The sequence below is a fragment of the Aplysia californica genome, unplaced genomic scaffold, assembly GCF_000002075.1.
Source record: "Aplysia californica isolate F4 #8 unplaced genomic scaffold, AplCal3.0 scaffold00151, whole genome shotgun sequence".
In the NCBI taxonomy this organism is placed as follows: Eukaryota; Metazoa; Mollusca; class Gastropoda; order Aplysiida; family Aplysiidae; genus Aplysia; species Aplysia californica.
This window is the reverse complement of record NW_004797421.1, coordinates 601,032-621,507: the sequence shown is the minus strand read 5'-3', so window position 1 is coordinate 621,507 and position 20,476 is coordinate 601,032. Positions and strand designations below refer to the sequence as shown.

General features: G+C 39.8%; 1 protein-coding gene across 2 annotated transcripts in view; it reads right to left on the bottom strand.

Moving 5' to 3' along the window:
* Positions 1-3,048: 3,048 nt before the first annotated feature.
* Positions 3,049-20,476, bottom strand: part of LOC101849047 (protein Red) — a 23,756-nt gene continuing 6,328 nt past the window's right edge. The window contains exons 4-19 of one of the 2 annotated variants that reach the window (XM_035969494.1): positions 19,443-19,508; positions 18,851-18,920; positions 18,243-18,340; positions 16,038-16,152; positions 15,003-15,073; positions 13,157-13,206; positions 12,363-12,526; positions 11,654-11,765; positions 10,994-11,042; positions 10,000-10,161; positions 8,784-8,940; positions 8,247-8,315; positions 6,432-6,463; positions 5,427-5,510; positions 4,324-4,479; positions 3,049-3,468 (exon numbers count right to left, since the gene is read on the bottom strand). In XM_035969494.1, coding sequence (XP_035825387.1) covers positions 3,291-3,468; positions 4,324-4,479; positions 5,427-5,510; positions 6,432-6,463; positions 8,247-8,315; positions 8,784-8,940; positions 10,000-10,161; positions 10,994-11,042; positions 11,654-11,765; positions 12,363-12,526; positions 13,157-13,206; positions 15,003-15,073; positions 16,038-16,152; positions 18,243-18,340; positions 18,851-18,920; positions 19,443-19,508 — 1,633 coding nt within the window. In that variant the 3' untranslated portion in view covers positions 3,049-3,290. The remainder of the gene's footprint in view (positions 3,469-4,323; positions 4,480-5,426; positions 5,511-6,431; positions 6,464-8,246; positions 8,316-8,783; positions 8,941-9,999; positions 10,162-10,993; positions 11,043-11,653; positions 11,766-12,362; positions 12,527-13,156; positions 13,207-15,002; positions 15,074-16,037; positions 16,153-18,242; positions 18,341-18,850; positions 18,921-19,442; positions 19,509-20,476) is intronic. The other variant, XM_005097276.3, reaches the window with a different exon arrangement.

The window sequence follows — 20,476 nt, the reverse complement described above, 5'->3', positions numbered from 1 at the left end:
TCTCAGTCTCTTTCTCTCAGTCTCTCTCTCTCAGTCTCTCTCTCAGTCTCTCTCTTTCTCTCTCTCTCTCTCAGTCTCTTTCTCTCAGTCTCTCCCTCAGTCTCTCGCTCTCTCGCTCTCTCTCTCTCGCTCTCTCGCTCTCTCTCTCTCGCTCTCTCGCTCTCTCTCTCTCTCTCTCTCTCTCTTTCTTTATTTATTTCTTACTTCTCTCCCTCTTCCTCTCTCCTTATTTCTTTCTCCTCTCTCTCTCTTTCTCTCTCTCTTTTCTTTTTCTCTCTTTCTTTCTTTCTCCTGTCTCTCTCTTTCTCTCCCCCCTCTCTCTCCTTCTATCTTTTCTCTCTTTCTTTCCACCCCTCTCTCTCTTTCTCTCCCATTTTCTCTTTTTCATTTGCGCACGCACGCACTCCCCCCTCTCTCTCACTATCGCTCCCTCTTGTTTTGGTAAGCATTACGTGGCACGATCGCAACTGTTGTAGATCTACTATGAGCGATTGGGACACATTAAGCATTTTAAGTTAGATAAATAATCATTGTTGAGTCATGGACGGAACTGTGATATAAACAGTTTATCTGTAACCGTAGACCGAAAACTTACATTTTCTGAGAAAGCTATAACCTTCTGTTTAGAAATTCATTCGTACCAACTGCAGTGAGGTTACTGAACACACAGCGCTACAAATGAAACAAGAGAGAGAGAGAGAGAGAGAGAGAGAGAGAGATTGAGATTCCCACTGATCTTCCTTGTCCACCGGTAATCCTGAGTGGCTCAGCTGCAGCAATTATTCTGTTGCTTTCTCAAATCTTTTTTTAGTTTTAGTAAGGATTTTACGGCACTTGCAACACAATAAGGTCATATAAGCTTAAGTGCCGAAGAATAGATGTGTTACAAGAGAGTAACATTAACATACACAAAAAAAGAAGAAGGAGAGATAAGGACGAGAGATCGACAGATGGTTGATAGTAAAGAAGGAACAAACCACACCAGAGCACCCGCCAACCACCTTAACGAATCTTTGCAGACAACCATGCGACTATGTCCTGAGTAATTTTCTCTTATATTGAGAGATCGGTGTTAAACTTCAGGTAAACCTTGAGGCTGTCTTTGAATCGTTTCTTCTGGCCTCCACGATAGCGTTTGTCCCGTTAAACAACTGCAGACCTGCCCAGCGAAGTAGTGACTGCATTAGAATGGTTTTCGTAAGAGCTTTACGGCACTTGCAATACAATAAGGTCATATAAGTGCCGAAGATTAGATGTGTTACAAGAGAGGGGCAAACACAAAAAAAGAAAGAGAAATAAGGACAATAGGTGTTTGATAGGAAAGAAGCAGCAAACCACACCAGACCACCCTCCAACCAAACGATTAGGATGGATTGAATAACATACAAAGAAAAGGAGGAGAGACAAGGACGATATATATTTGATAATAGGAAACGATCAAACCACACCAGAGCGCCGCCAGTCACCCACATTTTATATGAAGCAGTTTTTCATTTTGAGAAATTATAAAATTGTATAAGCAAGCATGGTTCTGAAGGACCAGAAAGCGCTGTATTATTCCATACTCCCTTCTTCCTGTGTGTGTTTGGGTGCGTGCCTCTTCCTATTGTCGTCTCTCTTTCTCTTTCACGTTCACACAGGTTGGGAAGACACCATATCGCGGTCTGGGGACTTACTACCCCTTACCCAATTCGGAGGGATATCTTTTCAAACGCTGTAACCCTATCCGTACGTCGTGTTTTACTATCGTATCCATACAATGTGAGGAACTCTGTGCCACCACTTTCCAAAAAGGAAATTTACGCGTTAATCCGATCCGTACGCTTTGCATAGCAGTCTGTCATTATGATTTTTAGAGAAGTACTGAAAGCTTCAAAGAGATCTTCGTACTATAAGTATTCTAAAATGTGAAGAATACAACCCAGGGGGTACAAAATGACTCCAGAGCGTACGAATAGGGTTAATGATAAGAGAAGGATGAGGGATTTCTAAAAATGTAGTTGGTAACAGATTATCTCTTCACCATACCCCACAAAAATCAGGCGGGACAAACCACAAGAACAAATTAGAGATGATGCACAAGAAACCAAAGAGTGTACCGGTACACAAAAATTGTTTCTCACTCAAAAAACAATCGCAGATGCACAGCTATCTACACGCGCTAATACGATGATGATGAAGACGACGATGTCCACTTCTCAAAGCGAGATCTGTTTAGAGCAATCTTTGCTTCTACTCTTACTCTTTATTTCAAGCACAAGGCACGATACTCTCTAAAAATAGCATCTTCCATGCTGTTTTGAATATTACTCTGCAGGCCCTGTTGAGGAAGCTACATAACATTTGGACAGGCCCATTCTATAGAATACTCCTAGAATAGAATTTGAATGTAATATTTCTAAACAAGTAACAAATCAGAGATCAGAGGATTTCACACTTCTGACACTATTGGAGTCAGCTGGAAAGCTCGCTGTATTTGAACTGTAAATTAAAATTTGTGACATAACATAAAGAAAAATGTAGTTGCTTTTTATGCACTTCGACACAATATCTATAGAGCTATTTGGACCTGACTGCAAAAACAAAGAGCAAAGTGTGTTCAACTATGATCAAAAGTAATAGTGCAGAAAAATTTCTATGGGAAAACTATGACCATTATTCTCACTGGAAGTAGTGGAAGTTATTTCTAAATGTAACCATAACGAGTGAGGAAAAATTTCCAGTAAATTTCCCCGTCTTGGGTCAGAGTTGAAAATGTACATAAACCACAAATAAGCTTCTCACTGAACTCGTTCTGTGACCAGTTCATGTAGATATAATTCTCACAGCACTGGCGGCATGGTTAACAACACTTCACAGACTCATAATGATGAACATTGGGTAAAAGAGGAAATTGACTTGCAACCATTTTTCTCTCCATTTATCTGGTCAGTCAGTTAGCTAGTCAGCCTGGCTAAATGATTCTAGAGAATCTCACATCATAACACATTTTAGCACAATTGAGGACAATTGTGCAATTCCATTTACACAACAAAACAACCATTATCCTTTTAATCACTTTAGCAGAAGCTGAATTTTATTCTGTAATACATGAAAAATACACATCACATAAAGATTAAAAAGACTTGATAGAGGCTCCCTCCCATCCACCCCCCATAAGTTCTTGTGAGATAAACATTTCCATCCTAAAATCTTACGTTGTTTCTTTCTAAACCAACATATAATGCAGGCAGAAAACCTCAAAGAACTTTGCATGGAACACATCACAAAACAATCTCCACCCCACCCCCTCAATATTTGGCATGCTTGGCATCACTGCCCCCGCCGTCCGCCCCACTGGGTTTCCTCTTCTCTATGATCCTCTGGATCTGCTGCAGCTCTCTGTCCAGCTTCTGTTTCTCATCTTTGGGGCCCGTTCTGCGTGTCCGACGACCGTCACTCATCTTCACCCCGTACTGGAAAGCAGCTCTGACAGAGGGGGGGGGGGAAGGAAAATACAACAGGATATAAATGGAAATGTTTCAAAGTAAACCACACTCCTAAAAAAACAACCCTCGACAAACCCACCCAAAAAAAGGTTATATACTGAAAACAGGTAACAGCTTTTTCATTACAAAAGAAAATTGTATAAAAAGAAAAAGATAATCATAAGAAAATCTCCAACAAAAATGAATCTATATCAAGAGATGGTATCTTGACTAAAGCTAAACTTCCAGAGTACATGTTTCTAGACCTGGATACACTTACAAATACAAGAACAAACAGTACAGCCAAATTTATAACCAACAATGGCAGCTGAGGAGAGGACTTTAGACCTATAAATCATCCTGTGACCTTTGAAGTAAGTGGTGATGACACTGAATAAATGTTGATGGATCAGATCTCGTAAATCCCAACTCTAATTTCCCCTTAGAATTCCAATACAGTTGGGCAAGGATTACTCAAATATGTCAGGGATTGACAAATGTATTCGGCACATACGATATCAGGGTAAACCGTTATAGCAAAAAATTAAAGAGACAACAGTTGGGGAACGGCAAATTGTCAGCGCTTTTCATGATTACCAGTTTGGGGTGAGCATGTTACCTGTGCCTGACTGCATATCTTTAAAAAATCCAACTTCAGGTAAAAACCAAAAAATCCTTTAAACCCAGTCCCCCTGAGCCTGGATGACCATTGCCCAACTGCCAAACTTACACTATCATACGCTAAAGTGTGCATTTGATGTGTGGAAAGGTAAAAGCAGTCATGCCATTGTCCATCTGGTTAATAGTCCACCCTCCTGAGCAGTAAAACGGACCACCCAGACAAGCCCCCACATACTTGGGCAGAGCCTCCCGGTTGGACATATAGTCGGAATATTCCTCGGCCGTGTCAAAGTCCCATCGGCCGACTGGACCCTTCTTGTTGCCCTGGTCCATTTTGGTGAAGTCAACTTCCTCGTCAGAATCGTCGATAGCATCTGCAGACTCTGCCATGCTGAGATTTTCATGAAAAAGAAAAGAATGTATTAAAAAATTTGATTGCAATATTTGTTGAGAGACAAAACAAAAGAAACACGTCATTGAAACTTAACTGACACAATGGAAAGTCATGTTAGTTTTTATGCCAAAGCTTTGCACTACAAGGAAATTTTCAATTGGAGGACATACTTGACAAATTTTAAAAGACGAACACCCCCCCCCCCACCCAATAAATCTGCATAACATTTTTCTTTAGGAAGACGATTTCAAAGCTTTATTTTCATATACTGCAACCACATTGTGATCCGTATGAAGACAAGTACGGGTAGTCTAAAAATTTCCATGGATTAGTTCAGCTGAATGCCTTTCTTGGCAGCCTATACACTATTCCCTATATCACTATCAGGGTGAAAGAGTCAAATGATGATGATGGATCCAGTAAAAGACATTATAGTGAAACAAATACCATGCTGCAATTAAAATGCAAATGGCTATGAGAGAAAAAGCTGTACCTGGGTGTAAATATGAAGCTCATAGGTGTAAAAACAAATCTGTATCATTGTCAACAAGAATTCTTAGAGGGCGCACATTCATTGCAGAGACAATTTTAAGGGGACAAACAATTCAGAACTGTGACAACTGAAATGGTTTTCTGGAGACAGCGGCAATAAACAGAGTCCAAAATACCACACCGAAGTGGGTGACGTGACAAGAGTTTGGCGTCACAACCCCCCCCCCCCCCCCCAAAAAAAAAGCCCAGGAATGACAGCATTCAGCAAGTTAATGTAATGAAACTTTTTTCATTTGATGACAAAAGATTCTGACAACCTTATGCTTTAAGACAAAAATATGCTTACACAGTTTGAAAATTATGCAATGGCCCCCAGTGCATACAAATCAGAACGATACAACCCCCCCCCCCCCCCAATTAAAAAACCACCAGTGCACAAACTGATGACTCACCCTGGGTAGCACTCAGCGTAACTGTCGATACCTGTCTTCGCTTTCAATTTTTGCAACCTGTTCTTCTCAGCATCCACCTTCACTCTGCAGAGAAAAATATAAAGGCGTAAAGGAGAGTGTAAGATATGCTCAGATCAGGGGGTGTAACAATCTACTGTTTTTCCAGAGTTACCTTTTAAACCATTGCATGTCCCTCACAGTCACTTGAGACTATTCCACACAGGAAAATTGAGTGCAAATTTATTATTTACTCAAGTCTGACCTTCTCACAGAAATGTAAGGGTCTAAGGTCATTTTCAACACTAAGTTTACTTAAGATGCATGGCCTCTGATTTAATGTCAATATTGTTAAGGTCGAATCAAGCGTGAGGAAAGCTAGGAAAACCAAACAACTAACCCAATGTCAAGAACAGCCCTACTAGGATTCGAACCACTGTTATTCACATTGCAATCCTATATTGCTACCTTAAAATTACAAAGTTCTGTCTGACATATTTGAAATTTTTAGTTACTATGACCATGAGGTCAGAAACCAAATGTTCTTTCTGCTCTACAAAAATCTCAATATTATTTGGAGTCATTCAAAGAATAGCATTAAAAAAAGCATGACATGTAGCAAAACTCAACATTTTTTTTTTACATCAAATTTCTCAATACTAGGCACTGAGCAGACAGAACTTTGTAATTCTAAGATAGTGATATGGTACCAACTGAACTATAGATTCACCCCCCGACTCTTTCAAAAACCTGCCACACCAATTCCTAAAAAAAGGGACAGCTGTAATTTTTAAAAATGGTATCTGCTTCAGTACAACATGAACGTAACTGTACTGATTTATTTCACCTCACCTAAATGAAATGTAAGGAATTTGTTTCAGAATTTCTATTCCCCCTTGACAGTTACACACTGTAAAAGAGATTCAGCTCCTACTAAAATTCAAGTACAACATTTAAGCAAAAAATTACAAATGGGCTTACACCAAATAATTTAAAACAAATACTTACTTTTCCTTCTCCTCCTCAACATCAGCATAGCCCTGGAGGGAAGAAAAGTATCCGCTTATGAGACTTCTACAATCTAATTTCAATATCCTACTCAGCCCTAGCATCCCCAGTTCCCGAACTTAGAAGGTCACTAAGTAAAATCCTGATTATATGAACTTCACAAGAATTTCTTGATGTTTTTGAAGGCTGCAGTGCATAAATGAAGTGGGGGGGAAAAACTGGGGATTTGAAATACTTTCCTGGTACAGCAACAGGAATTTCGTGTTGAATGGCTTTATGTTAAACAGAATCTGCTGGTTTTTCATTGAGCAGTTTGAATCACAATTGGTTCCCAAAAATAAGCTGACATGCTTAAATATAACTTATATCTGTTCGGAGTGTTTTCATTTCAGAGAACTTGTAAAACATGAAGAGAAAGATCTATTCTTTTTCATATTGTCACTTTTCTTGTGTTTTTTTAATCAACTCCATTCTAAATTATTTTTAAACCAGTATAAAAACAAAACACGGAGTAAAGAAAATGTAACCCCCCCCCCAACAACAACAACCCAACAAAAAACAAACCGAACACCCTGCAATGCCTTATTGTGTCAGTAAAGTGAATAAACAGTCCAACAAGAATTCTGATATGTCATTACATTCTGTCAATTGTATAGTAATTTCATTGTCAATGTTGAACACTCTAAATTACTTAGGAGGTGGGCTGCTTTGACCTTGCCTGCTGGGCAACTCCAGGCTCAATGTAATAAAACATCCTTTCAGAAAGACAAATATTCGATAAAGAAAACCCCCTTTAACCCTCGAATGAATCAAATACAGTCAAACCTGTGTAAGACGGCCACCCATTGTCAAAGAGAAAAGTGGCTGAATAAGACAGGTGGCCGTCTTAGGCAGGACTGATCAAGATGAAGAAAACAAACCCCATTCCCAATCGAAAGTAGCCGCATTATTGTTTTTGTTATTGTTGTTGTTGGTTTGTATTTTGTTTGTTATTTTTATTTTGTTGTTGATTTTGAGCAAGGGTGACAATAAAACGAAATTTGTCAGACAAGGAGGACTGAGTGCTATGGTAAAACAAACACATGGGTCGCCACCACTCGGAGAATGAGCGATGCTTCTGTCACAAGTCCATGTTGACGTCCATTGTTACTTTGTTACAGACTGGGTAAACAGTGACCACTGATCTCACTTACGATTTGTGTATGAGTTCTGGGCGGGGCTTATGGGCTACGAGGGATCACACGTTTCCCTCACCAGCAGCTGGAAATTGGTACCTATTGGTCAACTGTGGGAGGGGTCTACGCAACATGATCGGTTGGAGGGACTACTCAACAACAACGACAGGTGATTAGATTATGACGGCTCGCCCACAACGCCAGGGGTCAATGCACAATTAATGACAAAACGTAATGGAGTCACTAAGGTGGCCGTCTAAGACAGGTGTTATTGCTAAGTGTGATAGGGGTTGTGTGTTAAAATATGGTGGCCGCGGCCGCGTAGGACAGGTGCCCGTTTTACACAGTTGAATTATATCGAAAAAATGCAAGGGGGGAAATGGGAAGTGGCCGTTTGTACAGGTGGCCGTCTTATGGAGGTGGCCGTCAGGGCAGGTTCCACTGTATTTCTTCTGCAGACAATGACACAACCATCACACCACAGACATGGGTATGGTCTCTGTTGTGGACCCAGTACTTCATAGGCATTCAATTTAAACACTTTTGACCCAAAATATTGCTTCCATATTGAAACAAGAAGCACGATTAAAGGCTACAACAGCATTGGGGCATCAGTTTCAATTTAAAAAACCCAACTTACTTTAAACCTTTCGTTGATCGATTTGACCAGTTCAATCGCTGTCTCTTTGGGTTTTTCCTTAAGGTCATCCTGAGGGCAGAAAGATAAAAACAAAAAATAAACAACTCAGGCTGATAAACAGTGAATGATAGCAACAAATAAATAAATGACACAACTGATGAAACAAAACTGACAACCTTGCAAATTTTTAAAAAAAAAGAAAAAGAAAAAAAAAGCCCTCCTCACATGATTAATCTGACTCGCACTTTAAATCCTAAACAGAATTACAGAGGAGTCCACTTTAAACCGAACACGGTTAATCTGCAAACAGCAGTAAGCGGAAAGAAAAAAAATCCTAGATAAAAAATAATAATTAAGCAACATCTCTAAAACAAAGCAAATTTGGCAGTCTCACAAATTTTCATTTTAAAGGCCCCTCCCCCCCCTTCAAATAAGAAATTACGTGAGCATTGACACACTTATCTTTCCCACTCCCCACTCATAGTTTCAAGACAAGAAATTTTAGTTCTATGACCATAATAAAGAGAAAGACTTCACCTCTTCCACAGGCTTTTCAAAGTAAGACTTCCTCTGGGGCTTCTCCCGCTCTGGTTCTCTGATCCTGTCCGTCCGTTCCCTCTCCCTTTCCCGATCTCTGCCCCTATCTCTCTCTCTCTCCCTGTCACGGTCCCGGTAGTCTCGCCTGTCTCTGTCCCTGAAAAGAAAACAAAGAAAGCCATTTTCTTGACTAATTTGAACTGTGTATATATATATATATATATAGATAGATATGCAAGCCTTTTAGCTTTTAGTATCTTCTAATCAGGATGTCTAGATCTTCTTCTTGAAGAACCAGATCTGAAACAGACATTTGCAACCACGGTTTGCCATTCAATTCTCAGCTTAGATGCTCTCAACAAATCTATCGCATCCAGGTAATTTTCTGTCACTCATCTGTTCAGTTCTTTAAGTATGTTATTCTGGGTCTACCTCCGCCTCTTTTGCACTCTACTTTACCAGGGTGGGCACATTAATGCTGGATCATAATCTGAACAGTTACAGTGGGTAGATTTATCAGACTCATTGAAACTTTGAAGAGATTCGTTACTACATAACGTAGATGTTTTAGCCTGGAGGATGCCATTTTGCTGACTGTCAGCAAAGAATTTATTAAGAAGAAAAACTACCTCTTGAGCTAAAGAAGCAGACCCAGCCTTAAAGTAAATGGATACTCATTTAATGTTGCATTCCTTCAGCAAAAAAACCCCCCCAAAACATGACTGGGGTGGCATGAACGAGAGTCTGGCGTAAATTAAAAGTTCATGCCACAACGGTATCCATGAACAGTAGTCGGTGAATTGATCTGATTTTACACTCCTTTTTTGTTTTTTATTCTGATTGCTGTTTAGTCAAAGGACTAGTATGGCATTTGAAAACACTTTAAAAACACCAACATTTCAGAGTGTCATGCCAAAACCAAAGAAGTCAATGTATGCTAATTTTTCAGGAGGGGCAGACAAAAATTGCATTATAATGAATGCTTAATCATCAGGTGTTCTATACATGTTTGAAGGAAATGAAGAGTTTAATCATTCCGATATCACTTTACCTTATTTAGGATCCAGTAAAGGATACAAAGTGAAAAACCCCCCAAAACCCCCAGAAAAAACAAAAACAACAACAACAACCAGGAGACATCTAAAACATGAACGATTTGTACCCAGCACTGTTGAGATAGGCACAAAATCAGCAGCTAGACCATCGAATATCTCACCTATCCCTCTCTCTCTCCCTGTCCCTTTCCCGGTCTCTGCCCCTATCACGATCTCGGTCCCGATCAGACTTGCTGTCGCGATCCTTGTCCTTTCTGTCTTTCTCCCTCTTGTCCTTGGGCTTGGCAAATGATGGCTCGTAGTCTCCAATCTCACCATAGATGCTGGGGAGAAGACAAGGATGATTTACAAAAGAATGAAGAAAGAGAAAATTACAGTGGAACCTGCTCTTATCATCACTTGTATAAGACACCCATCGGTGCAAAAACTGTTATGTCCCATTCCCCCCACCCTGTTGTGTTGTTTTTTTTTGCACAATAATGACAGTGTGCAAGACATCCACCTGTTTAACACTTACAGCACCGAAGGCTCATATAGTGAAAAACCCTTGGGTACAGCACCCGTTTAGAATGCTGAAGTCATGGTAGAATTTTTGCTAATTTGAAAAAAACCTTGGCCGCCCAAGAATAACGCTTTAAAAATTCAGAGAGGTTCATCAACCATTCAGCTATCATATATAGAGTGACTTCCTTTGGTATTTACTTCAGCGCAGTGCACCCATTTGTTGTTTAATTATGTTTAGTGTGCCTGGTTGCATCAGCCACTGAAGTCGCCAGTAGTTGTGAGCAAATACTACGGCCTGGCGACTAAAGACGGTATTGTAAGTCTTAAGACAATCACTTTTCTCCAGGACAATGGTTGGCCGTTTTAGACCACTTCCACTGCGCTTTCAGAAACAGCCCCTAACAGCGGGAGGTCTGTGGCAGACACAGCCACTCCCGTGTTGGCTTATAAAACCCTAGCATGTACAGTACAAATGAGAATGAAGGAAATAAAAACAACCCAGCTCTACTTCACATGGTTAACTTTCCATCTGATTCTTTTGAAGAAGTTTCAGTTTTTAAAAGTTATGGCAGAATTTGCGATGATATCAATGATTCCACTCATTTATCAAGGCAACCCCAAGAATCTTGGCTTAGGATGACGAGGACTTACCTGTCATCCAGGGCAGTGATTCTGGCTTTCTCTTCCTCTTTTAGTTTTCCTGTGGAACAAAAACATGTCATTTTCCTTCAAGGTTTGGCTTGATGTGCTTTTCATGGAATGTAAATGCTTCAAAAGATCAGCTAGCCAACTCCCCCAAAATGAGCTAAATTATTATGAGATACCACTCAATAATTCAAGACTTAAACATAATAATTACAGTGGCAACATTAGACACTCATAAGGTGGCTTTCACCAACATCATAAAAAGAAGCAACAAGAATGAAATCAACAGCAAGGAATAGATTGGAAAAAGTGATCAGATTGATTACAGAGTAAATGAACCACCCCTGGAGCAAGTTGGCAGATTGAGTTGTTCACTCATTGCCACCTACTGTGAATGTTTTACTTCCCCACTGACACAATTTAGACGGCAGGCTGGTTCAATCTTGCCCATCATTGCCAGCTGAGGGCTGAGTGGGATGCATGCATCCTTTCAGAAAGACAAGAGATATTCAATAGTCTTTCAACACTACTTCTATTTGCAAGGGTAAAGATCCTACCTATTCCACCAAAGATGACAATATGTAACATTGCACCATACAATGTTATGACTAAATTCAACAGGGAGAAACCTAGCTACCCATAAAACACCACAGCTCAGATCCAAACCTTTTTCTTTCTTTTTCAACTTCTTTGCTTCTCTTTTCCCTTGTCTCAGATACGACAAAATCTGCGTCAGTTTGTTGATCACAATATCATTTGTTGTTAGAGTTGTTGTAGCCTGAGGAAGACCAGAAAATCAACTTTAGATTGAATGAAATATTTGAACTACCACCTATGATCCATTATTACGTAGGTGGCTTTTCTTTATAGTTGTTTATTAGTTTGAATAGATCAGAGACTTACAAAATTTAAGTAATCTTATACTTTGAGGGCAAACAGAAACTATACTGTCACCAAAGAACAGGTACCGTAAATCAAATTTGAGAGAATTGAAACTCTGAAAAAAAAGTATGCAATAAAAAACATCTATAATCAAAATAATAATTTTAAAAAATAAATCTAATTTATATTTCCATCTGAAAATCAATTCGAAGTGCTCCAAACTTGTATTAGTATAATTAACACTCTCAGCTTCTTTGGAAACACAAGGGCAAGCTACCAATTTTACCGACACACAATACTGACAGACAGTCAATATCTTAAACTGTCTCAGCCAGGTGTTCATTCAACATTAGAGAAAGAAGAAAATTTACGTAAAATACTGCACTATCCTCTGTCCAAATGACATTGGAGCGGAGAGAATCAAGAAGAAGATGTCTACCTCAATGGAAGCAGAGAAAGCTTTTACACATAAGTGTATAGAACAAAATTGTACCTGTAGAGATGGACAGTCAGCCTTACTGCGGATCAGGGTGGCTGGGATGTCTGATTCTGCAAACTCATCTTCCAAGGCAATGACATAGGCCATACGCCTGGGCAAAAACAGCTCATTTCTCTGAGGTACACGGTTCCGGAACAAGGTTCTGTAGATGTTCCGACCTGATAATAGAGAAGGAATGTTTAACATAGTGCCTGAAACATATCAATGATGTATTCTTGGAAATCATTTAATATCCCCTCTAACAGACTTTATATACATTTCTTTGGAGGCTCCCACTTATAAAAAATCCAAACATTACAAGTAAAACTAAAAAGCAACTTCTGATTACATCCACAAGACAGATACATACTTAAATACTACTAGATGACACACAGTGGAAAGATACATACTGCACAGATATCACAAAAGTGTTTTTAAAGACAAGGCTCATAGAGTAAAAACTCTTGCCATCAAAGGCAAAGGCATTTTGGGGGTAAATCCAAAGAATCTGGGTGGTAAACATCGCCGATTGGCGAGATGAGGCGGCAAAGTGTTAAATATCGCTGTCATTAAAACGTAACTTCACACAGTTTATGATGAATTTCTAATAAAAAGTACTAAGATCTTTTAGGAAACACACATGTGAACAAACTACCCCCAAGTGTATGTCTCCTATGCTAGACACAATCTGCACGACAACGGACAAACAAAACAAAGTAATATTTTATGTTCTGTCTCCCCCCAAAAAACCCCCCCAAACAAACAACAACAACAACCAAACAAACCATTTAATGTGAAAGGGTACATACCCAGCTTGGTCTTGAATGTTATCTTTTCTTCAGGATCCTCCTCTTCTCTGCAAATAACAATTTCAGACAAAACAATTACATTGATGATGCAACACCACGTCTCCTAAAATTTAAGAAACAAGATTTATCTTTTTATAAACGATGCCAAACTGTGCCCTGAAGAAAGCAGTTTCATCACATTTCTCTTAAATTAATCACACCACATATCCCCTCAACTAAATGGCATCTATACTAGATTTCTTAAACAGCAATGAAACTGGTGATTATAACACTACTCTTACAGAAAACACTTTGCATTACACTGCCTTTCTTCCTGTATTCACCATGAATCAGAAGGCAAAATGGTATGGAACAATCCTTACAAAAAAACAAGGTCCAATCTCAGAACTAAAATGTTTTTGTCCCCTCTCCCATTTTAACACAGAAATTTCAGGATTTTAAAGTGTTGAAGTAAAGAAATTTGAAAAAGTGAAGAATACCCCTTTAGAATGGACATACAGCATGGATTATGATGCTCTTTCTATAATATAGACCTGCATGTGAGCCTAAACCAGATTGTCTGAAAATTTTGCGCACCCCCCCCCCCCAAGCCTTTGTGGGTGTCATAAGGAAGGACATCCGAGTAACGAGCGACCACCCCAACAAACACAATAAAGAAGAGACCTATCCCTAACCCTACCCCCAAAAAGAACCTGCAATGGGCCTCATGTAAAAAGGCCAAAACAAGTCCTAAATGAAAAAAAAATTTTTTAATTAAAAAACCACACTCCAAAACAAAGGAGCACATAGAATCTAGATCTAGATCTATATGGCTTACATCTACATTGCTGTAGGGTTTGATACAATAACACAATAGAATTGGAATATGAATCCTCCATATAGATCTAGATCTAGATCTAGATCTAGTAATCTAAATAAATCTAGATCTTGATCTAGATCTTGTAGAACAAGTGAATAGGAATAGGCCTTGAACTAGAAATCCGCATCCGATTCCGAACAGAGGGACTCAGCTGAGTCTAGATTCTAGATCTAGAATCTAGATCTAGATTTAAATAAATAAATAATTCACGCACCTGATGAAATGCTTATTTTTACCAATATTAATATTACAGCACAACCTATGATAGGGTTTGACACAATAGAATTGGAATATGAATCCTCCATAGAGGTCTATAATGATCTATATAAATCTAGATCTAGATCTAGATTCTATTAGAACAAGAGAGTCAGACTTGAATGAATCCACACGATCTGAACAATTGAATTAGTCAACAAACGAATTCAAAATGGCCGCTCGAGCACGAAACTCAAAGTAGATAATTTAGGTTGTTGTCCTTTTTCGTATTCGCATTTCTACTCAGGTTCCGACAACGCCGACGTCGGCAGTCGGCGGTGCGCGCGTCGGCTGTCGGCACGAAAACGAAAGTGCCGACGAAGCCGACGAGAGGAAAAGGGGTCGCTGGCAGTCGGCCAGGCCTCGCACTACGCACATTGACTAATACAGGCGGGCCTAGCGATAGCATCGGCCGGTTCGCAGGTCGGGTCGCGATTGTCGGATTTCAGACGATTGTCGGCAAACATGCAGGTCTAATAATAGACTACAAAGAGAAGAGGAATTTGTAAGGATGCCCTGAGGAGATGGGACTCCATAGCTGCCCAGATGGTGGGTATTGGCCAAGTAATCCCTCTCCAAACCCTTCACACACACCGATTCGCCAAGAAGTTATTAGGAGATACTGAGGTAAGCATTAAAAAAAAAGCTATCAAGCATAACTTGCACTTCATCATAAAGACTAATGAAAATAAGGTATAAAATGATGAAGGGAGAAGAAGTGTCAAGACTCACTTTGGCTGGGAGACAACAGTTTCCATCATATCCTCATCTTCCCTCTCTTTTGAGGTGATCTCAGCTCTCACCTGCGGACAAAGAACAAAGACACATCCAGCATTTGAAGGCAGAGTCACAGATTGTACATTCTTAGTAAAACAAGGTACTTCTTCTGTGTTGAGCAATATATTTAAGACGAAATTGGGCCATCACATTCAAACAAAGGCAGATAACTCTGTCCATGAATTCCAGGCGCCGAAGTAGGGAAACCGTTCTTTATCTCTTTATCTAACCTAAGTTCATCAATGTCCTGTGAGAAGGGCCAGCACTTTCATCTTCTAACAAATGGTGCCACAGGACGATCCCCTCTTCTTGTCTCACGCATATTTGGCAAATACCTAGGAGCTTCTTACCACTGCACTAACATTAACCCTTTGAGCTGTGACCTTCAGAGGTTACCATGTCCCTCTGCCTGAGCTCCTGAGCTAACATTCATATGATTGTCCGAAGCACAGTCCATATCCCACTCAGGGCAGTCCTCATCATTACCAGCACCTAATTCAGAAAGATCTTCAAATTAATTAACAATATCTTGTGTAGTAATCGCTGTTTTCCGTACATGTTTTGCCTTAGGGCGAGCCAGGTTGGGGATGGGGTCTCACTCACCGCTATAATAGTCGCTAGGCATACGGGTGGTTTTAGGCGCGACTGGTGTACAGGTGGCAAGGGCTCAAAGGGTTATGGATGACCAAATTTACGTGTAGGATGTAGACCCTGTTCCATCACAACAGATGATTGTTTGTGCAACAATTGTCTACACATGCAACGATGGAGCATATGGTTACTAAGGCAAATGAAAGCCAAAGAATGCAATGTTGTGTTTGTAAAATTGTAATGCCAAAGCAAATTCCTGTATTATGTGACGTTGATGTAATATCCTAACTATTCTATATATGCATTGCTTGTGTCATAACAACAAAACTTCCCCACGATGATAAATGGAAATAGTACTTTTCTTCCTTCTATCGTCTCTTTATTCATCATCTGACATACCTTCTCAAGTAGTGCATAGTCCAATCCTTTCACCAAGTGAGTGTGTTCCATGTCACCTCCCAAGTACTTAGAGGCCTGTATCACTTGCTTCCTCCTCTCTGCATTGTTTTCAATGCTTGCAAGAAAAAATAAAAAGAAGTATTAACTTTCCACCAAATGCATGTTTGTTTGAATAAAGAGAAGCATATCCACAGGACGGCTATCAGATAGAACTGACAAGGCAAAACAATCAACGGATATATGAGAGAGACAGGAAAGAAATGGGACTTATGTAAAAATGTCCTCTATAACTTACAGGTAATCCAAGTACAAAAGAAAAGTTCCTAAAGTCTTTTAGTAGGAGAGAATCAAAATAATCACAATTCAAAAGCAATATCTTCTATAAAGTGGTTGACCCTTTAAACAGACATAGTTCTACTAATTCTCATAACTCGCTTACTTACATCAAACCGTCAGACACGTCACTGGTACAATATTGGGAACAAGAGCTCGTGTATCATCTCCGTTTGATCATTGGAGAAACAGTGACCAACTATTTCTAGAATAGACCTGGCCTGAGCATATGGCACTGCGATGATATTAACAGGCCATGAAAAGTTCCAGAAGGAGTAGAGGAACCAGCAGTAAGTGCAGGAGAAGAATACAGTACCACCATTACTCTTCCAGTAAAAGTAAAGTGTATAATCCCAATTGTCTTCACGCTTTTAAGCCAGCTGTTTCCTGTTCCTGTTAGAAACAGTTGTACACCTGCACTGACCCCCGAATCTGCACAGAAGGCTCAGCACGTTTGAAATTGGGGCAACAGGAGCAACTTTACTTTTATTGCTTTGCCAGGACCACAAGCTCCATGTAAACAAACTTGAAATGTTTTTTTTACAAAAGCATTCGGGAAAAAAGAACTTGTCTAAAGATGAAAGTTGAGTTTAGTACAGAGTTTTACGGCGCTCGCAACTGCATAAGGTCATATGAGCGCGCGAAACACAAGTTAGTTTTTTTATACGCAGTTCACTGCACGGCTGGATACGGGTTATTTGATTTTAAAACGTTAAAATATTTAAAATTTGTGTAAATATACATTTTTTCAATCTAAAATAACCTTCATAAACATTTTTAATAATTTAATTCTGTTCTATAACTTCCCATAAAGGTCAATGGCCTTCATAAAATCAAAAATTCTGTTGGGACCAAGGACGGAAAAATGTCTTGCAATTTTTTGCATTTAAAGTATTTCTTTCGGATCTCTCCAAAGTCTAGACATTCGGTTAAAATGTGTCTAATGGTAAAATCTGTGTCGCATCCGACACAGAGCGGCTTCTCATCTCCCTGTAGGAGGTATTTGTGTGTCAGGGCCGTGCGTCCGATGCGCAATTGAGTAAAAATGACTTCGTCTCTTCTGGAGAGGTCCGAGGGATTTTACTGTCCCAGTTTGGGTTTTATATTATAGAGTTTGTTATTCTTCTGTTTTTTCCAGTGGCTCTCCCACAGACTGGAGGTGTACTTTGTGACTATATTTTTAAAGTCAGTCGGTGGGAGAGTGTTCGTCGTTGATCCCAACAGAAGGGATGAGGATTTCTTCGCCAGGTCATCTTCCTGCTCGTTTCCCCGGATGCTCCAATAGCTAGGTATCCATGCGAACATGATATTTTTTCCTGTTTCAGATAGGGCGTGAATTTTCTGTTGTAGCCTAACTATTTTTGGGTGTAGGAGTGTGTAGTTTGTGAGTGAGGTGATGCAAGACAGAGAGTCAGAAAGGACAAGGAAGATGGAGTCTGCTCTGGAGTGTACTGTTGGAAGATAGGGCTGCGGCGCCCACATTTTTTTTTTTTTTGGAGCCATCCGTGAAGATGAACTCCGCACCGTGGTATTTATCTATTAGTTTTTTGTATTCTGCTTTAAAAAGTTTAGGTGTTTGTGCTTTCTTTGTTGTGTGTGGTCAGCTGTAAGTCTACTTTTGCCTTGGTGAGGTGCCACAGAGGGAGGTCGGGGAAAAGAAATTGCTGGATGTCTTGTTTGGAAAAGTGTAAGTTTTTCAGGTCCTCAAGGATTATGAGGCCGAAGGGTTTGATGAGTTTTTCGTTGTTTTGGAATTTGTTTATGGTTTCTGAGTTTCTTTTAAAAATGCAGTTGTGCGCTGGATTTTCTGGTGTTGAGCTCTGTTTAATTGCGTATTGTAGAGAGAGTTGTGTGCGATGAAAGAAAACTCACGCCTTGGCATCAGGGGCCACAGCTCTGTAGTCAGCCGTCGTGCTAATAACTTCCGTCTCAGAGTAGTCCTTGTTGTGGCCTTCTCGGCGCTCCTTGGCCTGGCAAGATAAGAGGAAAATGCAGATAGACAGGCTGCTACATTGACAAAGAGTATCAATTGAGTAAAGGGAAGCACATCCACACAATAATGGTCATTTAATGCACACAAAAAGCAAAGCACACAAACAAGACAGAAACACCAGTGAATGAAAAGAAGTAGGAGCTACCCAGGGGGTCCCCTCCAACGCCCAGCAGCAAAACAAGAGCTCTTGGAAAGTGCAGATATAAATAAGACTGCCAAAGGTGACCGGAAAAAAAAAAAAAAAAAAAAAAAAGAGGAAACAGGCAGACTGCCATGTATGAAAAAAAAGAGGAAAGTGCAGACATACAGAATGCCATAGATGACCAACTGAGGAGCAGAATTAGGTAAAAACAAGCAATTTTCTCTCCCATGAGCATCAATTGGGTAAATCTATTGTTGGACACCCCCCCCCCCCCTTTTATTACCCTGTAAACTCACATCAAATGCATTAAGAGTTACAGATTACATCCAACAGTTTTTGACTTACTCTGTCTCTGTACTTGGACTCCAGCTCTTTCTGTCTCTCCTCTTCATCTCTTTTGAGCTTGGCATAGTAACTGTCAAATTGAACATAAAAGCATAATTTGTGGAAAAGAAACATAACAGCGCTTAAATTTCACACAGGTGTCTTTGAATTATCTACATTCCCTGGCATAACAAGGGAAAGGTTATAAGCTCACAAACCAAAAAAAAAAACATTTTAAAATCTACAAGGAAGAAGAAGTTTACAGTTAGCAGTTCACAATGCTACTGCCTACCAGGGTTGTTTTTTTCCCCAATGCAATTTCTGTTTTCCGCAAATGTTTCGAACTCATCATTTGAGTTGCCAAGTGTTGTGTGCCAATGCAGTAGTTCCCCTTTTAACACTTCATGAATGACTTTAACTGATGAAATACTTGAAAGATCACAAATTCAAATTGCACACCCCCACCTCTCCCCAACAACAACCCCACCCCCCCTTTAAAAAAATAAATTTTGCTCAGCATACTTTCAAGTCCATTCAAAAACACATTCCTGTGTGAATTTTACTCAAAAATAATATAGCATATTATGATAAAAAGCTAGTTAAGTCCAAGAACCTTTTCTTCTTCTTTCTTCTGGTGGCAGCATCCTCCTCCTCACCCTCTTCTGGAGCCACTGGAATCCTATGGAAAAACAAAAAAACAAAGTCAAATATAAATTCAACCCAGTAACAATACAAAGAACAAATATTCATATATAATAACAATAGATAGCATTTGTACAGTGCAAATCCACGCTCAACAGCAGGCTCTATGCGCTTCACAATCTATACTATTACCTCAGCAGACCTGAGCATGAGAGCATTCTGAAACAACCTCAACTTCCTAGGAAGCATACAGTTCAAGCAGCCATTTATAGGCGCTAAAACACTAACATACTGACAAGATCTTTTGCTGTCTATGGCCGGATACCCATTCCAATCTGGGGTGAAGTGAGAAAAATTCCTGTAAAGTGCCTTTCCCAAGGACACAACGCCAGGCCCACGGCTCGAACCCCCGAACCCGCATCCTTGCGATTACAAGTCTGGTAGCCTAACCACTAGGCCACAGACGCTATATCATACGACTCCCACTCACAAACAGTACAAAGAACAAATATTCACATACATTTTCCACACACAACTGATACAACACAAAAATAAATATTCAACACACATGCTCAAAAAACAATACAAAAAATGAATGAAAAAACGCCCCCCTTCCACAATATGAACACAAAGGATACTGATACAGGTTTGCCCCCCTGTAACAAAGTCAAGTGGAATGGGGGGGTGTCCTGAGGTACCTAATTCACAGAACAGACAATTTGCAGTCTGGCCAGTAACAGTACACAAGCAATGCGTTCCCTGAAAAAACTTATTTAATTTCTGAATGTGCTTCGGTCAATAAAGAGTCATTTCTTAATCTTTTACCTATATCGGTACCTACATTATGACATTTAAAAATAAGTAATTGACTAGACTGAGGGGTCTGACGCTTAAAGAGGCAGAGCTCAGTTAACAGGGTTCCTGCCATGAACTTCCCATCAAATTCAAGGAGGTTTCAAGGAAAAATTTTTTAAATTCAAGGAGATTTGGTAAAAAAATTCATGA